The following is a 19,174-nucleotide window of genomic DNA, read 5'->3' on the forward strand; positions in this document are numbered from 1 at the left end:
AAGTTTTCATTAAGTAGGATGTTTTTGAACTAACTATCCCTTTAATGCGGTAGGGGCTAGTTATTCCCAAGTTAATATGCTTGCAGATTGCTTGTTACTGAAGTTTCTATCCATCTCTGGTCTTCTGGCCCAAGAAAATTACCTGTGTCAGCTCTGTTTAAACTGTTGTGGCTGGAAACGTGCCTTGTTATATGGGTCAGCATTCAGGGAGCACGACACTATCATCTGCAACTGTTCTAAAGCAGATGGAATGTCTCAACCTGTGCAGCAGAGACAGATGTTATGGCTACACTACAGCTTCAGTTGACATACATTATGTCGCTCAGGGGCAGTGGTGTGCTGGAGCCGGTTCGCACCGGTTCGCGGGAACCGGTTGTTAAATTTAGAAGCCCTTTTAGAACCGGTTGTCCCGCGTGGGACAACTGGTTCTAAAAGGGCATTTAAATTTAACAAGCGCTCCCTGCTGCGGCCCCAGCTCACTTCAGCTCTGCCTCCACCTCCTTCCATGAATGCTCCGCCCTGCTTCTCCTCCCATCCTGCTTACCGCAAATCAGCTGTTCGCACGGGAAGCCTGGGAGGGCTGAGAAGCAAGCAGGCTTCCTGCTCAGGCCCAGGAAGATGGAGCTGAGGTAGGGTAGAGGGAACGAGGAGGGTCGTGCACCCTGGCCGGTCTCTGGCCGCGTCCCTGCCTGGCCCTGGCTGCCCGGCCCTGGCCGTGCCCGGCCCCGCGTCCCTGACCGCCCAGCTCCGGTCGCGGCCCTCCCCGGCCACCCATCTCCAGCCATGTCCCTTCCCATCTCCGGCCACGGCCCTGCCCGGCCCCGCATCCCCGTCCACCCGGCTCCAGCCGTGTCCCCGCATCCTCGGCCGCCCGGCTCTTGCTGTGGTGCAACGCGGCCCGGCTCCGGTAGTGCGGGTCCGGGCACGGCGGCGGCCGCAACCCCACCTACCCGGATGCCCGGCTCCGGCCCGGCCTGGCCCCGTGGCTTCAGCCGCCCGGCTCCTGCTGTGGTGCGACGCGGCCGGGCTCCGGCAGTGTGGGTCCGGGCGTGGCGGCAGCCCCCTATCCCCGGCTGCCCGGCTCCGGCCACAGCCCTCCGGCTCCGGCCGGCCAGCTGCCCGGCCCCGCGTCCCCAGGCTCCTGGCCCCGCGTCCCCAGGCTCCCGGCCCCGCGTCCCCGGGCTCCCGGCTCTGGCCGCGGCCCTCCGTCTCCGTTCCCCCCGTCCCTGGGCTCCAGCCGCGCGACTCCTGTCCCTGCCCCATGTCCCTGGGCTTCTGGCTCCGGCCACGGCCGGACTGTAGCGCCGCCAGCCACGTCCAGGCAGCTCGGTAAGGGGGCAGGGAGGGGGTGTTGGAGAGAGGGCAGGGGAGTTCGGGGGTTGGAGGGGGGTGGATAGGGGTTGAGGCGGTCAGAGCGCAGGGAACAGGGGGATTGAATAGGGGCAAGGGTCCCGGTGGGGCAGTCAGAAAGGGTCAGGGGTTGGATGGGGCGGTGGGAAGGCAGTCAGGGGCAAGGATTCCAGGGGCAGTCAGGGGACAGAGAGAAGGGGTGGTTGGATGGGGCAGGGGTCCCGAGGGGCCATCAGGAATGAGAGGAGGGGTTGGATGGGGCGGCGGGGGGCAGTCAGGGTACAGAGAAGGGGGGTGGATGGGGCAGGGGTCCCTGGGGTGGGGGGGGCGTCAAGGAACACGGGGGGTTGGATGGGGCAGGAGTCCTGGGGGGTGGGCCATGACCCCCTCGTGGGGTGAGGAGGGAACCAGTTGTTACGATTTTGGCAGCTCATCACTGCTCAGGGGTGTAAATTAGCCACCCCCAGGAGCAACATAACTTATACTGATTTAAGCGGTGGTGTAGACAGCACTATCTCAGCAGGAGAGTTTCTCCTGCTGACATAGCTACTGCTATCATAGGTGCCGACTCTGTGGGTACTCCAGGACTGGAGCACCGATGGGGAAAAAAAAATGGTGGGTACTGAGCACCCACCAGCAGTCAGACCCTGCTACCCGCAGGCCTCCTGCCCACTGGCCGCCCCGCTGATCAACTCCTCCCCCTCCCTCCCAGCACCTCCCACCCACCACGATCAGATGTTCCACTGCGTGCAGGAGGTGTGGGGGTGGGGAGGGGGAGGAGGCAGCGGAGGAGCAAGGGCCAGGCACGCTCCGGGGTGGATGTGGGAAGAGGCGGGGCGGGGGGCTTGGGGGAATGGGTTGAAGTGCTGGGAAGGGGAAATCAGGACAGGGACAGCATGCGGAGCCCCATGGCCCCAGTGGGAAGCTGGACCCACTGCTGGATGCTTCCAGGGCGCAGCACGGTGTCGGAGCAGGTAGGCACTAGCCTGCCATAATTGGACAGTACTGCCAACGGGACCTTTAGCTTCATGGACCAACATGACCCAGTGCCTTACATGCCACGACCCAGTACTGGGTTGCAACCCAAACTTTGAAAAATGCTGGCTTAAACCAGCCTTGAGACTGAAAAATGTGTAGAAAATTGCATTATCCCAGAATAACTAAAGGAAACTACAGTGATTCATTTCATATCTTAGATCATTAATATGACTGAATAAAGAGATCTTGAACAAAGAATTTTGCAAATGTTTTTGTAAATACACGTAACCTTTTCATTATCTATAAATTGGGCAGATTGTATCATCAGACTGGGCCCTCTTACTGAGGAACAGAGTCAGGGCTGGCCTTTGGGGTGGGCCATCTGGGCCCCTACCCAGGGCAAACCACCAAAGAGGGCATTGTGCGCAGGGTTTGGATTCCCACCTGACCTGCTGAGGGCCAGCTGGGTGGAGGGAGGTGCAGGCAGGCAAGCAGCAGCGCTGGAGAGGAGGCAGGGGGAGAGACCCAAGCTGCAGGGGGCAGTTGGACAACCAGCTGTGGGAGCCAGGTGACCAGGTGACTCCTCCAGAGCAGGGGTTCCCCTCCTCCCCCCTACTCCACATGTGCAGATGCTGCTGTTACCATCCCCACCCTCCTCCGGAGCTGCCCCTGGCCACTCCAGACTGGGAGCGTCCTCCTGTCTGCTGGGAGGCAAGGACTGATGTTGGGGTGTCCTCCTCACCTGTGCACCTGATTTCCACTGAGCTGGTGTGATAGGACAGGGGGAATCTGTGTGTGTACGGCTGTCTCTCTGGGTCCAGAGCTGCTGGTGGCTACTTGTGTTTGAACACAAGCCTTCAGGCTCCTGACCCCGAGTGCTTTCTTAAAGAGCCAGTGCACTCATACACTCAGGCACACACAAATTCCCCTTCTCACACACACACACACACACCCCACCGGGGCTGTGCTGAGACATCAACAGCTGCTGCTCTCATGCCCTCTCCTTAGGCAGCCCAAGGGGTGCATGGGGCAGAGGAGCAGTAGTCCATTGGGGGAGCAAGCAGCAATGCCAGCTGCTTTGTGCACCCAGATGGGTCAGTTTCCCTACATGGGTGCAGGAGGGGGATGCAGGGGTTAGGGGCGCAGGAGGGAGGTGCAGGGGGTAGGAGTGAAGGGGGCACAGTGAAGAGGTTAGGGGCAAAGGTGGTGCAGTGCAGGCATTGGGGGGGGAAGGGAGGGGGGGGAGGGAGCCCATGGGGGCCAAGGGCACCAAAATACAAGTTCACCCAGGGTGCTATTTTCCCTAAAGCTGGCACTGTACAGAGTAGCACACAAAGAATATAACTCCTATCTGAAAGTATGGGGAATCAGAAAATGTTCAAAGTTGTAAGATAAGGGCTGTATTTTTTAAAGTTAGATTGATAGATGATAGAAATACTAATTTAACAATATTAGAATTTCTTACAACAGCTTTGAAAATCCCCTGCTTTCCATGCAAACTAACAGAGCTACATTTCCCATGTTCTGCTTTCCATCCTCAGACTCTAGATGGTAGCTACTTGTTTGTTAAGCAAGCTATTAAAATATTTGATACTTTTTAAACAGAAACGTTTTGTGATTTACTCTTGCAATCAGCTGCTGTAATTAGAATAGCCAATAATATTTTACAGTACAATTTGCCTTTAAGCAGCAAAAGCCAGATTCATGGGGCATTTACTGTAAGGTGTTGCTCTACATCCAATTAATAATACTGCAGGCAAGGAATTTAAGTGGGTGCTATAGAGAGAAGAAAGCATTATTTAGAGAAAGCTGCTGCAGCTGGAATAGAAAAATGAACCTATTCATATGCTCCTTGCCTGTTGTATTGTGAGCAACAAAGCTGTGATCTATAATAGAGCCAAATAACCTTTATCCATCTTCTACATGAATTACATGGAAAGACCCAAAGCAAACAGCCCCCAGTGGGCCCTGTTTCTATCCTGGGCAAGCAGTTCTATGTTTGACAATGACTAAGTGCACTTGGAGGTAGTGTCAAATGGTAATACCAATGAGTTGCTTTCTGGTGATGAATGGTACCCCTGAGATATAGCATACTGAGGTTTACAGCTGACTCTCACGCTACCAATGTGTGGAAAACTTGGACTCCCTTACAGATTCAGGATCTGAACAGGAAACTAAATATGAAAATCCAGCATGTAATTCTCTTTACAAAATAATAATAAAAAAAGAGAGAATTACATGAGCCAAGATGACTAGTTAGAACGTGGCAGCCTGCCATATAATAAGAATCCTTGCCTAGATTTTTATTAATGTTTGTTAAAGATCTGGGTTTGGAAGCTGGACATGGATTTCAAATTTCTATTACATTCTGCAGCTGTGAGCTAATATTGGAGAGAGGTCACCAGGAGACAATGCAATCATAGACATGAGGCGTTATCAAAGTCAACGGAAATGTGTGTGTTGAAGCTCCTGCAGAAATCAAAGAAGGTTAGTACAAGGTCTAGGGCACCTTTCAAACAGAGTGATCTCCTAAAATACTTTAGGGATTGTTGATATCGGGATCACTCACCCAGCACAGAAATGCAGTCACTTCTGAGGGAGAATGCAGTAGCCATGCTTAACCAGTGACACTACACAAAAACTTGAGATAGTGCACCAGAAAACAACTACCTTAGTTGGAATTGCAGTGGGAATGTTGGAAGGACAAAATATTGTCTATCTAATCTTAGGTGAGCCAGGAGGAACCCAAAAACCAAAGGACAAAAAAGGATGTAGTAAGCAGTCTTTTCAAGCTTTTTTTTTTTTTTGGCAGATTGTGATTGGCTCCCAGTTGCACACTTTCCAGTGGAAAATTCAACCCCTCCCCATAAAAATCAGAAACCCCCTCCCCCCAGAAAATCCCCCAAACAAGCAACACACTACTTAAATAAATGAATAGGCAGTTACATACACAAAGAAGACAATATACACTTGCTGGGAGCAGCCTTGGCAGGTAGGGAAGTGCTACTATCCCCATTTTACAGATGGGGAACTGGGGCACAGAGAGGTTAGGTGACTTGCCCAAGGTCACGCAGCAATAAGGCTGTGGCAGAACAGCAAATGGAACCCTGTTCTCCAGAGTCCCAGGCTAGTGCCTCAGTCACTGGGCCATCCTTCCTCTGGTTTCTCTTCAGACTGTATGTTTCAAAGTACTACTGACCAAATTAGAAAGTGGCCAAGGCTTACATCCCTGTTCTTGCAAATAGGGTCATGAGGTTGTTCATAACTGCAAGTAATCAAGGCTTCTATTTAAAATTTCATCCAAACACACTACTTCCAGCAGCATCCCTTTCCCTAGCCTCATGCTGAAGTAGGGTGACCAGATGTCCCGATTTCATAGGGACAGTCCCCATTTTTGGGTCTTTTTCTTATATAGGCTCCTATTACCCCCCAAACCCCCCATCCCGATTTTTCACATTTGCTGTCTGGTTACCCTATGCTGAAGTATTGGCTGTGCACATTTCAACCCTGATTCAGGAAAGCACTCAAGCATATGCTTAAGTCCCAGTGTCTTGTACTTAAGTACTGTTCTGAATCAGGGCCTCAAGTGAGAGACAGGTGTGCTTAAAATAAAGCCATATATTTACATGCCTAGTTACCACTGTGCCCTCTTCCATAACCAATTCATCCATTCCCCAGGATACTTTTCTGCTGAGTTCAGAATCCTGTGGCACCTTATAGACTAACAGATGTTTTTGCAGCATGAGCTTTCGTGGGTGAATACCCACTTCTTCGGTATTCACCCACGAAAGCTCATGCTGCAAAAACATCTGTTAGTCTATAAGGTGCCACAGGATTCTTTGCTGCTTCTACAGAACCAGACTAACACGGCTACCCCTCTGATACCTGCTGAGTTCAGTGGTTCTGTCTATTACTGTCCCAAGCATTTAAAGTGTTAGGCTGGGTGTTGAAGGTTAATGACTTCACCTGCATCATGGGACAGAAGCCTATAATATGCCCAGCCTCTCCCACTAATTCCAATTGTTTCCTGAGTCTCCCTTCATACCTCCCCACCCCCTGGAATTTTACAATTTTTGGAGTGGGGGAGAAATCTATTGGATCAAATTAAACCCTGGTGTACATCCAGAGTGAATTTGGACTATTGATTTAACACACTCAGGACCTATTACTTAGCAAAACAGTTAGCGTTTAAACACCAGAAAGACCAAACTGCTGACTTTGTAGGTGTTTAACTGACATTTGCTTACTTAGTTTCAGCTGGAGATTCCAAAGTTTACAAAACTGAAGTAAATGAAAACCCTCTGAGGTGGGTAAATATTAGCTTTTTTTTTTAAACAGCTGGGCAAAGAGAGGTGGAGTGACTTACCTAAGCAACATGATGAGGCAGTGGCAGAGTTAGAAATAGAACCCAGATATCCTGGCTCTGATCCTGCATTCTAATCATCGTCTCAAATCAATCAATTATTATTAATATTATTGCATCTCCGGGGCTTACTCCTTAACCAGCATTACACACTTCTAAGGTTGCACTGGATGCAATATCACTCCAGCTTCTTTGCTAAGGAAATCATGATACTCTGATTTACACAGAGGTGAATGGGCTTTCGTGGGTGAATACCCACTTCTTCGGATGCAAGGCTTCTTCCCTTGCATCCGAAGAAGTGGGTATTCACCCACGAAAGCTCATGCTGCAAAACGTCTGTTAGTCTATAAGGTGCCACAGGATTCTTTGCTGCTTCTACAGAGGTGAATATTTTAGCTCCATCTTCTGTTTCCCTTCCTTTTATTTTCCAGAGGACTGTTGCAGTTAAGTTCTGTTAAGTCCATTGGGGCTGTTAGCAGGAGGCACTTGAACAACTCCTGAGACTGTCTGGTGTTCAGGTCTATACCTGCTTTTGAGTCAAGATTTAATTCCTCCTTTAGAACTAGTGTTACGGCCCAGTTTGGAGCAAAGAGAGGGAAGGGTCTTGTTACAGTCCTGTTGATAGTGTGCCTAGAGGTTGATGGGAGGATATCCCTAGAGAGGCAGCCTTGGCAGGTTGACATTTGCACCAAGTTCAGTGATTTGATGGATGACTGTTGTTTTTTTCTGGTTCCCTTTGGTGGATGCAAATAGAAAGGGGAAAATACAATAAATCAAGCCTCCCCAAGCAGGGCCCCCGCCTTCTCTAGCTACACCAGCTCCCTAACTAGCTCTGTATCCAATGCAAGACAGCCCCCGAGTTTCAAAACTTTCCATGGACTGACTCCCCGTGACCTCTCTGGCCTGCCTGGGCTGCCGTCCACCCTGCCCTCTGCTTTTAGGTCTTCTCCGCAGACGCGACCAGGCTCCCCCATGCCCTTTGGAGACTCCGTCGTGTAGTGCCCCAGCTTGGCAGCAACACACTACGCAGCCCCCCCGCCAACGCCCCTGCGAGGCTCGCTCAGGTACCGCCTGCTGCCTTTGCAGCCAGGCACTGAGCGCAGCAAGCCCTGGGAGAGTCCCCGGCAGCGCGCGGGGAAAGGTAATGGCCCTCGCGGCTCCCACCGCTAAGGTGCGCCCAGTCCCCTCGGGCCATAGGCTGCCCCAGGCGGGGGTGTGGCCGCGGCTGGCCAGGATGTCACGTGTGGGAGGCTAAGCCGGGGCTGGAGGCAGAGCCAGACTCAGAGCAGGAGCGGTGGGCAGCAGACTCCGCCTTGGTGCCGGGATCATGCCCTACGTTCTCATCAGCACGCAGATCCGCATGGTGAGTGTGCGCGGCGGGTGCATGTCGCAGGACGCTCCGCCTGCCTGCACCCCTCTCCCACCGGGGCCGTTGTTCCGCCTTCCTAGCGGGCATGCGAGTGCCTGGCTTAACGGGATCCGGACCGAGCCCTTCCTTCCCCCTCCGGAGAAGCCCAGCCTGTAGCAGTTCTCGCGTCCCCAGGAAGGGAGGGAGCTGGAGATTATTGAGAAATACAGGCGTAGAGGGGCAGGGCTGGGAACGACTTCCGTGGTTTGAATCATGGCAGCAGGGCGAGTTCTGGCTTCACTCGGGGTTTGTGGCAGCACCAAGCGGGCTGCGCGGGGCGCCAGATGCACTCCGGAGGGGATCGCGGCTCTCGCTCTCTCCTGATCCGACGCTTGTCCCTGGTGGCAGCTGCTTCTCATTAACGTGCATTGATGTTTCTGCCTGGTTTATTTCCAGTGCATGGTTTTGTTTATGTCAGGTGCTGGCAGTGGGTATAAAATCCAGGCTTGACGATTTGTTTGTGTTTGAATTTACAAACAGCTGGATGACACTTGATTTCCCTCTCTAGGGGTGCGATGTACTACTGTCCAGCTGTGCAGGTAACTTAGTACCTTTGCAAACATCTGGGTGACATCTGATTCCTTCCCCCCAATTTAATTCCAAAGTGCCATGTATAGTACCGTTACCTAGCTGTACAGAGATTTTAGTGCATTTTAAAAACAGCTGGATGACATCTGAATTGCGCCTGTAGTACTGAGATACTGCTGCCCAGCTTTGGAGGTAAATAGTGTTTTTGCAAACAGCTGGATGATGGTTGATTCCCATCTCACCCCCAATTCCAGGAGTGCAATGTACAGTACTGTTGTCCAGCTGTGTAGATACTTTCTACAAACAGCTGAGTGATGGCTGACTTTCCATCCTCCAATAGGGGTGTGCTATACTGTTGCCTACTTGTGCAGTTAATATAGTCCTTGACTCTTCTCCTCTTTGCTGTCAGGTAGATCCTGGCATGTGTTACCTGGTTGTGTTTTGACACTTGTACCGAGCTTGATAAGTTCCCTCCCCTTTCCCATGATACATGGTTTACACTTAAAGAGTCTTGCACTTAGCCAGATAACTGTCTCTGGGGCACTGACTGGAACTTGGAGAGGAAAAACCCCAACGGACTCTCCTCTCCCTTTTCTAGGTGTCTCATATAGGCATTATTCAGGGTATGTCTATGCTAGACTTCTGTACCCTGAGTTAACTGGCAATCAGTTACAAAAGTCTAGTGTTGGCAAGCCCTTAAAGGGCTCTGACTGAATAGGAAGAAACATAGTCCATACCTCAGAGGTAATTTCTGGAGGCAAAAGGAAACTAGTGGTAAGAGCCTGAGGCCTGGTCTACACTAAGGGGAAAAATCGATATAAGATACGCAACTTCAGCTACGTGAATAACGTAGCTGAAGTCGAAGTATCTTATATCGATAACTTACCCGTCCTCACGGCGCGGGATCGATGTCCGGGGCTCTCCATGTCGACGACGCCACCGCCGTTCGCGGCGGTGGAGTTCCGGAATCGATAGAAGCGCGTTCGGGGATCGATATATCGCATCTAGATGAGACGCGATATATCGATCCCTGAAAAATCGATCGCTACCCGCCGATACGGCGGGTAGTGTAGACGTAGCCTGAGTGTGTCTGGGAAGGAATTGTCCTGCCATCCAACAAACCAGCACATATGTGGCCGCCTTCACCATCGATTTTCACCATTCCCTGCAAATAGTCCTGCCTCCGCTCCTCTGCCTGATGGCCCTACCGAGGGAAATAGGAAGTCTGACCAGGTTACGCATGTTGAACATGCAACAATACAGTTGAAACCATGTTTAAATATGGTTGCTAGCATAGTTACAGCATAGCTACTGTGGAACAGGATGTGAAAGTTGTGCTCTGGCCACTCCCAACTAGCCTATAGCCTGCTTGTCTAATCTAGTCATATACAGGACAAAAATATAGGTTCACATAGGTCAGGAAACACAGTGATTGCTAACAGAGTTTCAGGTGCTGTCTGCATAAAGTCTAAATAGCAGGCAAAAGTTGTTTTATTTTCTTTATTTTTTAAAGGGGAGACTTGTAAATTTTGACTGAAGTCCAGAATATGAGGATGTGATTTTTGTAATAGGAAGAACTTGACTGTGAAACAAACAAATTAACCCCCGGTCAGGAGTTCTGTAAAAAAATACAAACTCAGGTAGTGGAAGAACTGCTCCTATTACACACCTTCCTGAAACTATGTGTGTATGTTATATACAGCGAGAAAACATGATGGTGTGTAGTGGAATAAAGACTTTCCTGTTTACTGGAATGGGTTCGGGGTAGATGCTTTAACCCTTCACAGGTTATGTAAATGATCCCAAATAGCCACACACCATCTCATCTTGTTTATAATTCAATATAATACTTGCTATTTCCAGTGCTTTAAAAAGTTTTATTGGTACGGGATTTTCATCTCTCTGTGTCTGCATGGCCAGGTTGCCTTAGCTACCACAGATAAGCTTTGGATGGTAGGAAAATGAATGTGTGTGTGTCACATACTCACAGTGTTCATGTCTACAGTTCATAAATCCTCAGAGCTAGTTACAAATACTGGCCTCAATCCTGCAGTTGGATCGCTGTGGGCAAACTCCTGTCCCGTCTTAGAGTTCCCTTGGAATCAATGGGTCTCTGCATGGCACAGAGGTCCACTCCAGTGGATCCAATTGCAGGATTGGGTCCTCTGGTGTGTCATTGGAGAGTTTGGGATCTCAGCGCTTCAGTGGGATATAGCAAATGTTATAGAAAGAGCTTAAAATTGTCATTGGTCCACAAGTGAAACAACAGCTGAAATCAGTAGTGGGCTAACGTACGTTTAAAAAAAAAAAATCCTGCTTTCACCTGGTCCACATTGGCAATGGCCAGAAGGAGGGGGGCATGGCTGCCTTTGCTGTGCCAGATTTTTGTTCTTCGTGCAGTAGCTTTTTGGAAGCTGCTGGTTTGGAATGTTGGAAAATAGGTCCAGCTGAGATGACTGGCCAGGATGTAGGTGAGGTGCTCAAAATAATGTATATTTAAAAAATGCAGTTTATCCCTTGGTTGCAGAACTAAGGTTTCCCTGCCATGGATGGAATGACTCTGTGTGTCACACAACTGTCTAAAATGTGTGTTTGATTTGTTTTTTAAATATTAGTGAACAGAACGGTTAGTGAATTGCTTTAAGTACACCTCACCTCGATATAATGCGACCCGATATAATACGAATTCAGATATAACGTGGTAAAGCAGCGCTCCAAGGGGCGGGGCTGCGCACTACGGTGGATCAAAGCAAGTTCGATATAATGCGGTTTCACCTATAACGCAGTAAGATTTTTTTGGCTCCTGAGGACAGCGTTATATCGAGGTAGAGGTGTACTATCTAGTGCTAGAGCTCTGCTCTTATTATAGAGGCTTTGTTGAGTTAAGAAACATGCATTGTCACAGTTGCTGTGTTAATGGATGAGAACTATGGGGCAGAGGACTGACCTCATATTAATAACCCCTCCCTACCAGAGGTTCCATTGGCCTGGCTGGCTATGCACAGGTCCTCTGCTATTGTTGCTGTGCTGTGTTCCCATAGTCCTGTATGTAAGTCATGCTGCCACTGCACTGGACTTAGTTGCCTCTACTGTCCGGTAATTTCATTGCTAAGCCAGTAGTAGGTCAAGGTGCACTGCTTCGGGTTGCTAGTTTGTTTGCTTCTGTAACATAGGCTTGCATAATTGTGCCCTTGCCCACCATCACCTTGAGCGCACATTCCAGGAACAGCACATACGTGATGTGTCCCTAAGGTTAGTTAGTGGAAATCAATACAGGGTCTCCAGGCTCTGTTCCTTCCTGTTCACAGGCCTTGCTATTTCCTTGGCATAACCCCTGTCTTCTCTGGCACTAAGGCCAGGTCTACACTTAAAACTTGCCAGTATAGTAATGTCTGTTAGAGAGGGGTGTGTGTTTTTTTACATACTTTTATATCCTAGTGTAGATGCAGTTATACTGGCAAACAAGTGCTTTTGGCACTATGGCTTATTCCATTCAAAGCAGAGGTATAAGCGATAGCAGCCAAAGCACTCTTTTGCCAGCTACAAGCTGCATCTACGCTAGGAGAGTATACCAGTATAGCTATATCAGCAAACCTTTTCTAGTGTAGACTAGACCTGAGAGACAGCTAGGGCGCCATGTTTGTATAATTTTTAGTGGTGTCCAGAATGGGTCCAAGCAGAGCCGTCCCATACATAGGACAGACTGGGGGCAATCACCCTGGGCCCTGCGCTTTGGGGACCCCACGCTTCAGGGAGATGCAGGGTCCAAGGTGGTCTGGGTGGTAAGCAGGGGACCTGGCACTGGCAGCAGCAGCAAGTGACCCGGCCCCAGCCTGCTCTGCCCCGCCTGCCCCGGCGTTGCTCGGTGGAGGGGGCGGAAGCCAGAAAGAGGTGGGGTGGGGCGGGGCCTTGGGGGAAGGGGTCGGATGGGGGTGGAGTGGGGGCAGGAAGAGAGGGTCCGGGGCTTTGGGGAAAGGGGTGGAATGGGGGCAGGGCAGAGCAGGGACGGGAAGAGGTGAGGCAGAGTGGAGCTTTCTGGGTCGCTTGCTGCTGCTGGCGCCAGGCCCACTGCTAACTCCCCAGGCCGTCCTGGACCCCGCATCCCCCTGAAGCACAGGACCCCCCAAAGCGCGGGGCCTGGGGCGGTTGCCCCGGTCCATCCTATGGACAGGAGGGCTCTGAAAATATAACCCTAAACATTGGTGGAGCTGGGCCCACCTTCCTGAATATTGGTGGCGTACGGGCACCACAGGCCCATATAACTTGCCGTCTATGAAGTTAAGGGAAAAATGGAAAAACTGCCATTGACTTCAGTAGGAGCAAGATCAGGCCCTGAGTTTGTACTTCTACATTCTACATTCATCTCTCTTGTAAAAACAAAATCATCATATTTTCTTGCTCCTTCAACCTTGCTGGCTCCAGAGAAGACTACTTTCTGCTGCTACTTTCTATCCACTGCCAGCTCTACCATACAGCCGGCCAGAAATGTAATTGATCCGTGATGAGAAAGAGCAAACATTTCCTGTTTGCCTGGGGCAGTAAAATCCTTTGACCCAATGTCAATATTACCCTCATGCTCTTTTTAGCTAAGTCTAAGTAGTTAAAATGAGTTTTTAACTATTGCATTTTTGTGCCTACGGTCTGGTGATGGCTGTACTAGGTTCCAGAACATGTGGGGGAGACCCCTCTTGGATACAGCACCCGACCTCCATGCCAGTTGTAGCAGTTGATAGTGCTCTGTCAAATAGGGGATAAAGGAGCCAGGATTACTGGATTCTCACTCTGTGGCTTCACACATGTCACTTAGACACTGTACCTCAGTTTCTGTAAAAATCGGGCCAAGGTGGATACAAATATTTTTTTTTGTTGAAAAAATAAAAAAATAGAATTTTTTTAAACTTAAATTGGATTTTTTAACTTTAAATAATTTTTTCTTTTTAAAAATAAACCAGTTTAAAATGAAATCTGAATTTAATACAAAATACAAAACTTATGATAGTGTCTCAATATTTACATAAAAGTTAAATGTGCTGAATCCATGAGCTTATATCAGAAACCTTCAGTTAAATATTGTTTTTTAATATAAAGAATCAGCGGAAAACATCCAACTTTTGCAATCAAGCTTCATAAGTATGGCACAATAGTTCATATACTGTATTAAGGGCTTATTTTGCTTAATAAAAATAAATGGCATATGCTGTTGTGTGTTTAAATTCCAGTTACCACACTAACGTAGCATGACACAAATCATGAGCAAAAAGTTAATTCTCTTGTAAATAAAAGAAATGTCATTCACCATTTTCAAACATACTAAAAATGTACAATTAATAAATAAGAATCTGAAAATATTAAGGTATATAATTGCTTGTATAAATGTCTGTAATTATAGTGTACTCTCCAAGGTAGCAAAAAGATGTAACAAATCCAGTGTAAAGGCTCTATTTAGTTATAAATCAACATGTGAGATTTGGAGATTTTTCAGAGCAGGTTAGATAAACACCTTTCAGGGATGGTCTCTAGATAATGCTTGTCCTGCCATGAGTGCAGGGGACTGGACAAGATGACCTCTCGAGGTTCCTTCCAGTCCTATGATTTTATGTTTTAATGGTTATATCAATGAATGAGAATGCACCTTTCTTTAGAAAATAACTGAAGCACAAATGGAAGTTTATTAAAATCAGTTATTTAAATCAAGGCTTTCCACTTGATGATTTAAATCTGATTTAAATTGCCTTGATTTAAATCAGTCCACCCTGAGTAGGGGTGATAATTGACTACCTCACACGTGTTGTGAAGATTAAAAAATTAATGCCCGTAAAGCATTCTGAGTTCTGTGTCTGGAAGTGCTATAGACAGGCAGAGTATTAGGTGTTTGAGGGGCCTTGTTCTCCAGTCCTCCTTTCCTCATCAAATGCACTCTCCTCTCCCCCTTACCTGTACTGTTGTCCTGTGTGTTATCTTTAGTTCCTGTTAGCCTTGTAATTTCTATTATATTGGAGGACTCTGTTACAAGACTGTTGTCCCCAGACATAGTTAAAACACAGTTCATTCTTAAGTGTAAATGGGAACTAATTGTTTTAACCGTAATCAGTATAGTCTGGTAACGGCCATGCAAAAGCCCAGAGCCACAGTATAATTCAGGAACAAGGTAAAAACATGGTTTGGTCTCATCCATGTTGTAAGGCTGACTCGTGTTCTGATTGTATCCAAGGCTACCATGTTTTAACCTAGCCCCCCAACCTTATACATTACAGTATAATTAGGACCTTGGTTTTGGAAGTTCTTTGGGGCAGAGAATGTTCTGTAAAATGACACATTTGCAGCACTGTGTAAATGCTCTTTAATACAAGCAGTTGGGATATACATGGCACAATGTAAATACTCAGATGACTTGCACTTCTGTCTTCCTACCTCCATCCCATTTGCTTTTCTTTGCTTTAAAGGGTACATGCCAACAATCACTTTACATTTCATTGGTATTTCTCTGTACCTGGTTATTCCCAGAGATGGTCACCAGCATCTTCCTCTCATTTCATGAAACCACATTTATCTGCTAGAGAATTCCTCTGGAAGAAGGATCTTTTTGGAACCCCATCAGCACCTCTCCTTGTTCAGCCAGCAGAGGGCTCTGCTAGAGCAATATGCCTAAGGCACACATTCCCATTGTGAGAGGAGGCAGCTCCTGTGTCCTGTAGGAAGTGCTTAAGTGGGCAAACAACATCAGTAGCCAAACACTGGCTGACCCTTGCCTCTCGGAGCTTGTGTTAAGGGGCTGTTTAATTGTGGTGTAGATGTTTGGGCTAGGGCTGCAGCCTGAGCTCTGGGACTCTCCCACTTCGCAGGGTCCTAGGGTCTAGGCACCAGCCTGAGCCCAAACATCTACACTGCAATTAAATTGCCTGAGTCCTGCGAGCCCGGGTCAGCTGGCATGAGCCAGTCACGGGTTTTTAATTGCAGTGTAGGCATACCCTGAGTGTCTACACTACAAACTTTGGTCAACATAAGTTACATTGGCATAAAGCCTCCACAGTTAGTATATTGCTTGTGCGTATGCATCCTTGACTCCTTGTGTTGGCGGTGCATGTACTCACCAGGAGGGCTTTTGTCAATATACAGTGCGCTGCACCATGGATAGGTATCCCACTATGCATCCTGCCACCATCCAGTGCACTGTTTTTTGGGAAGTTTTGGCAATGTGTGGTGGGGCAGAAACAAGTCACAAAGGGGTGACTGGGAACCAGGGGTCAACTTCCCAGCATGCAACTGTCTCCATCCCATAATGTCATCTATATCCCAAAATTTTCATACCTTTTTAAAAAGTCCACGAACCTGCACCATGCTCCTCGCTGTCCGCCATCTGGGACAGAAGCATGGAGTCTGCACAGCTCTGCACTATTGTCATACATGTTCAAGCACAGGATGCACGATCCTCCAGTATTAGCAGAGCTGCAAGAATAACCAAATCAGCAGGGAACATGACGATTGCCTGGAGGTCAGATTGCTGTGGGACATAGCAAGAACCAATTCAAGGTTGTTGGTGGCATTCACAAAGCAGCTGCAGATAGAGGAGTGCCCGTTCTTGGCCCGAGAAATGAGCACTGACTGGTGAGATCACATTGTAATGTAGGCTTGGGATGACAAGCACTGACTGCAGAACTTTCGGTTGCACAGTTCCACATTCCTGGATCTGTATGTTGAGCCTTGCCCCAGCCCTCCAGCTCAGGGACATTGAAATGGGAGCTGCACTGGAGAAATGAATGGTGATCACACTGTGGAAGCTTGCAATGCTCAATTGCTACCAGTCAGTGGGAAATCATTTTGGAATTAGAAAATTCACTGTGGGGGCTATTGTCATGCGAGTGTGCAGGGCCATTAATCATCTCCTGCTATACAGGACTGTGACTCTTGGCAATGTGCAGGACATAGTGGATGGATTTGCAGCTATGGGGTTCCCAAACTGCGGTAGAGCAGTAGACGGTGCACACTTCCCTATTTTAGCACCAGACCACCTTGCCACAGAATACATAAAAAAGAGAAAGAGCTACTTTTCTATGGTTATGCAAGTGTAGGTGGATCACCGGGGATGCTTCACCAACATCAGTGTTGGCTAGTCAGGGAAGGTACATGACACTCCCATCTTTAAGAAGACAGGACTGTTCAGAAAGCTACAAGCAGGGACTTTCAACATTGTCAGTAATAATCCACCAGTCAAGAAAGAAATTCCAATAGTGGTACTGGGGGACCCGGCCTACGTCTGGCTCATGAAGCTGTACACTAGCCACCTCGGCAGCACCAGGAAAAGATTCAGCTACCAGCTCAGCAGATGCAGAATGACAGTTGAATAAACTTTGGTAGATTGAAGGGATGCTGGCACTTTTTATTCGTAAGATTAGATCTCAGTGAAAAAAGCATCCCAATGACTATAGCTGCCTTCTGCATCCTGCATAATATTTGTGAAGCAAAGGGGGAAAAGTTGCTGGGGTGGAGATGGAGCAGCCATTTGCCAAGTTTGAACAGCCAGACACAAGGGCTATTAGAAGAGCTCAATATGGAGCTTTATGGCTCAGGGAGGCATTGAAAGAGCACTTTAACAGTGAGACACAGTAATGGGCTGTCATGTACTGTGCTCTACCTGGCCTGCTGTTTTGGGGCCTGTTAGGAATTGTGTGGTGCTTGGTGTACATCTGTGAATATAACACTGACAATGCATCAAGTAATTTTGTGGTGTTTGCCGTACATTTATGATTATTACACTGTTACTAAGCCTATAAGTATCAAGTAAGGGGGTGCTAGGCACTCTGCAGCATATATTGTGAACCAATAAAGATGAATTGTATTCCAAATAATACATTTTATTCAGTAACAAAGAAAAATCTGTGCAATTTAAAAGCAAATACATTGAAAACTTAATAAAATAAATTAGTGGAACAGAACTTACCAAGGGGAAAGAACTGCAATGTCCATTTTACCTATACATACAGCAGCCGTGGCTCTCACAGGTCAGTAGGTGTGAAGCTGTAGTTGTCCTTAATGTCCCCCTGGATAGAATAGGGACGTGGCCCCCCGATGCCATGTGTCGAGGGGGGGAATAGGGAGGTGCTGCAATGGAGCGCTCCAGGGACTGCAAAAGGAGGGGAGCTCAGGATTGGTAAACCTGTAGGTCCACAAGAGTTTGCAGCATTTGGGCTTGCTGCTGGAGAAGCCCTGTTATGTCCTGGTGCATCTCCCTCTCCTTTTCCTGCTGGGACTCCTGGACCTTTCTTCTCCATACAGTCTGCAATATGCGCAGCTGCTGATAAAACACAGAAGGCACTGGTGTCAGTATAGTCACGATGGAAGGTAAAAGTTAAGGTTCAGAACTCCCTTCTTTTGGTCCCCTAAAGTATTAAACCAGACATGCTTGCTGACATTTCTGCTTTGGAATGCTTGTGCACGGTGCCACTCAGAGCACCAGTGATATTGACTATGGCCTGCTAGAAGTGAGGAAAATGAGCCGGCAATTGCTTGGTTGCATGAAACTGAGTGTAGGCCAAGAGCACTGAATACTGGCACCATTTCCCACAGGCGGTGATGATTTTAGCTGAGATCTCACTCCTGAGGGTAACAAAGTCACAGAGAGCACAGCTGCTGCTGATGTCCGGAAGCTGTCCAGGCCCACATGCCATTGCCCTGCATGCTGTAATGGGGCCTGCTGAAATTAGCACTGACTGGCGTGGGAAAGTGTCCTACCACAGAGGGAGCAATAAGGTTGCCATCTCTGGAAACCTTTGGCAGAGGATTGCAGAGTACCTCCATGGAAGTTTCATTGAGATCTCTCAGGAAGATTCAAGGGACATAAGCAAGGGACACTACAGGGGAATGACAAGCAGATAACTCTACCTCTGTTGTACCTATACCTCTTCTAGTATGAGTAAATTAATGAACAGTTGATAGTTTGTGTCCTGTTAAGTTTGGGGTGCTATCTGTACATCGTGAGGGGAAATACAATTACACTTACCTGAGATTCCTTCCCCTGCATTGGGCTCGCCTATGTTCAACGGCCAGGATTGACTGAGCTGCAATGGAGTATCAAACGGGTGCTGGATCACGGCATAGTTGGACCCTCTGGTCACATGTCCCCCATCCTCCTCCACCTTCTACTCGTCCTTGCTGTTCATGCCAGGGACTGTGACTTGGGCTCCTCAGAGGTTTCCATGGTGGTTTGTAAGGTGGTGGTGGGGTCTCTGCCAAGCATGTCATGCAGCCTTTGTAAAAGCAGCAGGTCTGAGGCTCTCCACTGGATTGACTGCTGGCCTCCCTAGCCCTTCCGATATGCCTGCCACAGTTCCTTCTCTTTCCCACAGCACTGCTGCTTATCCCTGCTGTACCCTTCTGCATCTCTCGTGCAATCTGCTCGTAGATGTCCACATTTCTACAGCTGATCCATAGCTGTGCTTGCACACACAAACTCTTCCCACAAGCCTCGAAGATCCAATATCTCCTGTTTACTCCAAGCTGGAGCGCATAGCTAGCATGGTCAGCTAGGTGGTTGCACACAACAATGGAGA

The 19,174-nt window shown here is 48.5% G+C and overlaps 1 protein-coding gene across 3 annotated transcripts in view; it reads left to right on the forward strand.

Moving 5' to 3' along the window:
• GCHFR (GTP cyclohydrolase I feedback regulator) overlaps positions 1-19,174 on the forward strand; it is a 34,749-nt gene that overhangs the window by 7,239 nt on the left and 8,336 nt on the right. Inside the window, exons 1-2 of one of the 3 annotated variants that reach the window (XM_045012515.1) lie at positions 8,298-8,323; positions 8,608-8,638. The exons of 1 other annotated variant lie outside the window; for it this stretch is intronic. In XM_045012515.1, coding sequence (XP_044868450.1) covers positions 8,313-8,323; positions 8,608-8,638 — 42 coding nt within the window. In that variant the 5' untranslated portion in view covers positions 8,298-8,312. Of the gene's footprint in view, positions 1-7,901; positions 8,055-8,297; positions 8,324-8,607; positions 8,639-19,174 lie in introns of those variants that run through there. One more of the 3 variants, XM_045012516.1, reaches the window with a different exon arrangement.

The sequence above is a fragment of the Mauremys mutica genome, chromosome 4 (genome assembly GCF_020497125.1).
Source record: "Mauremys mutica isolate MM-2020 ecotype Southern chromosome 4, ASM2049712v1, whole genome shotgun sequence".
NCBI classification, from domain to species: Eukaryota; Metazoa; Chordata; order Testudines; family Geoemydidae; genus Mauremys; species Mauremys mutica.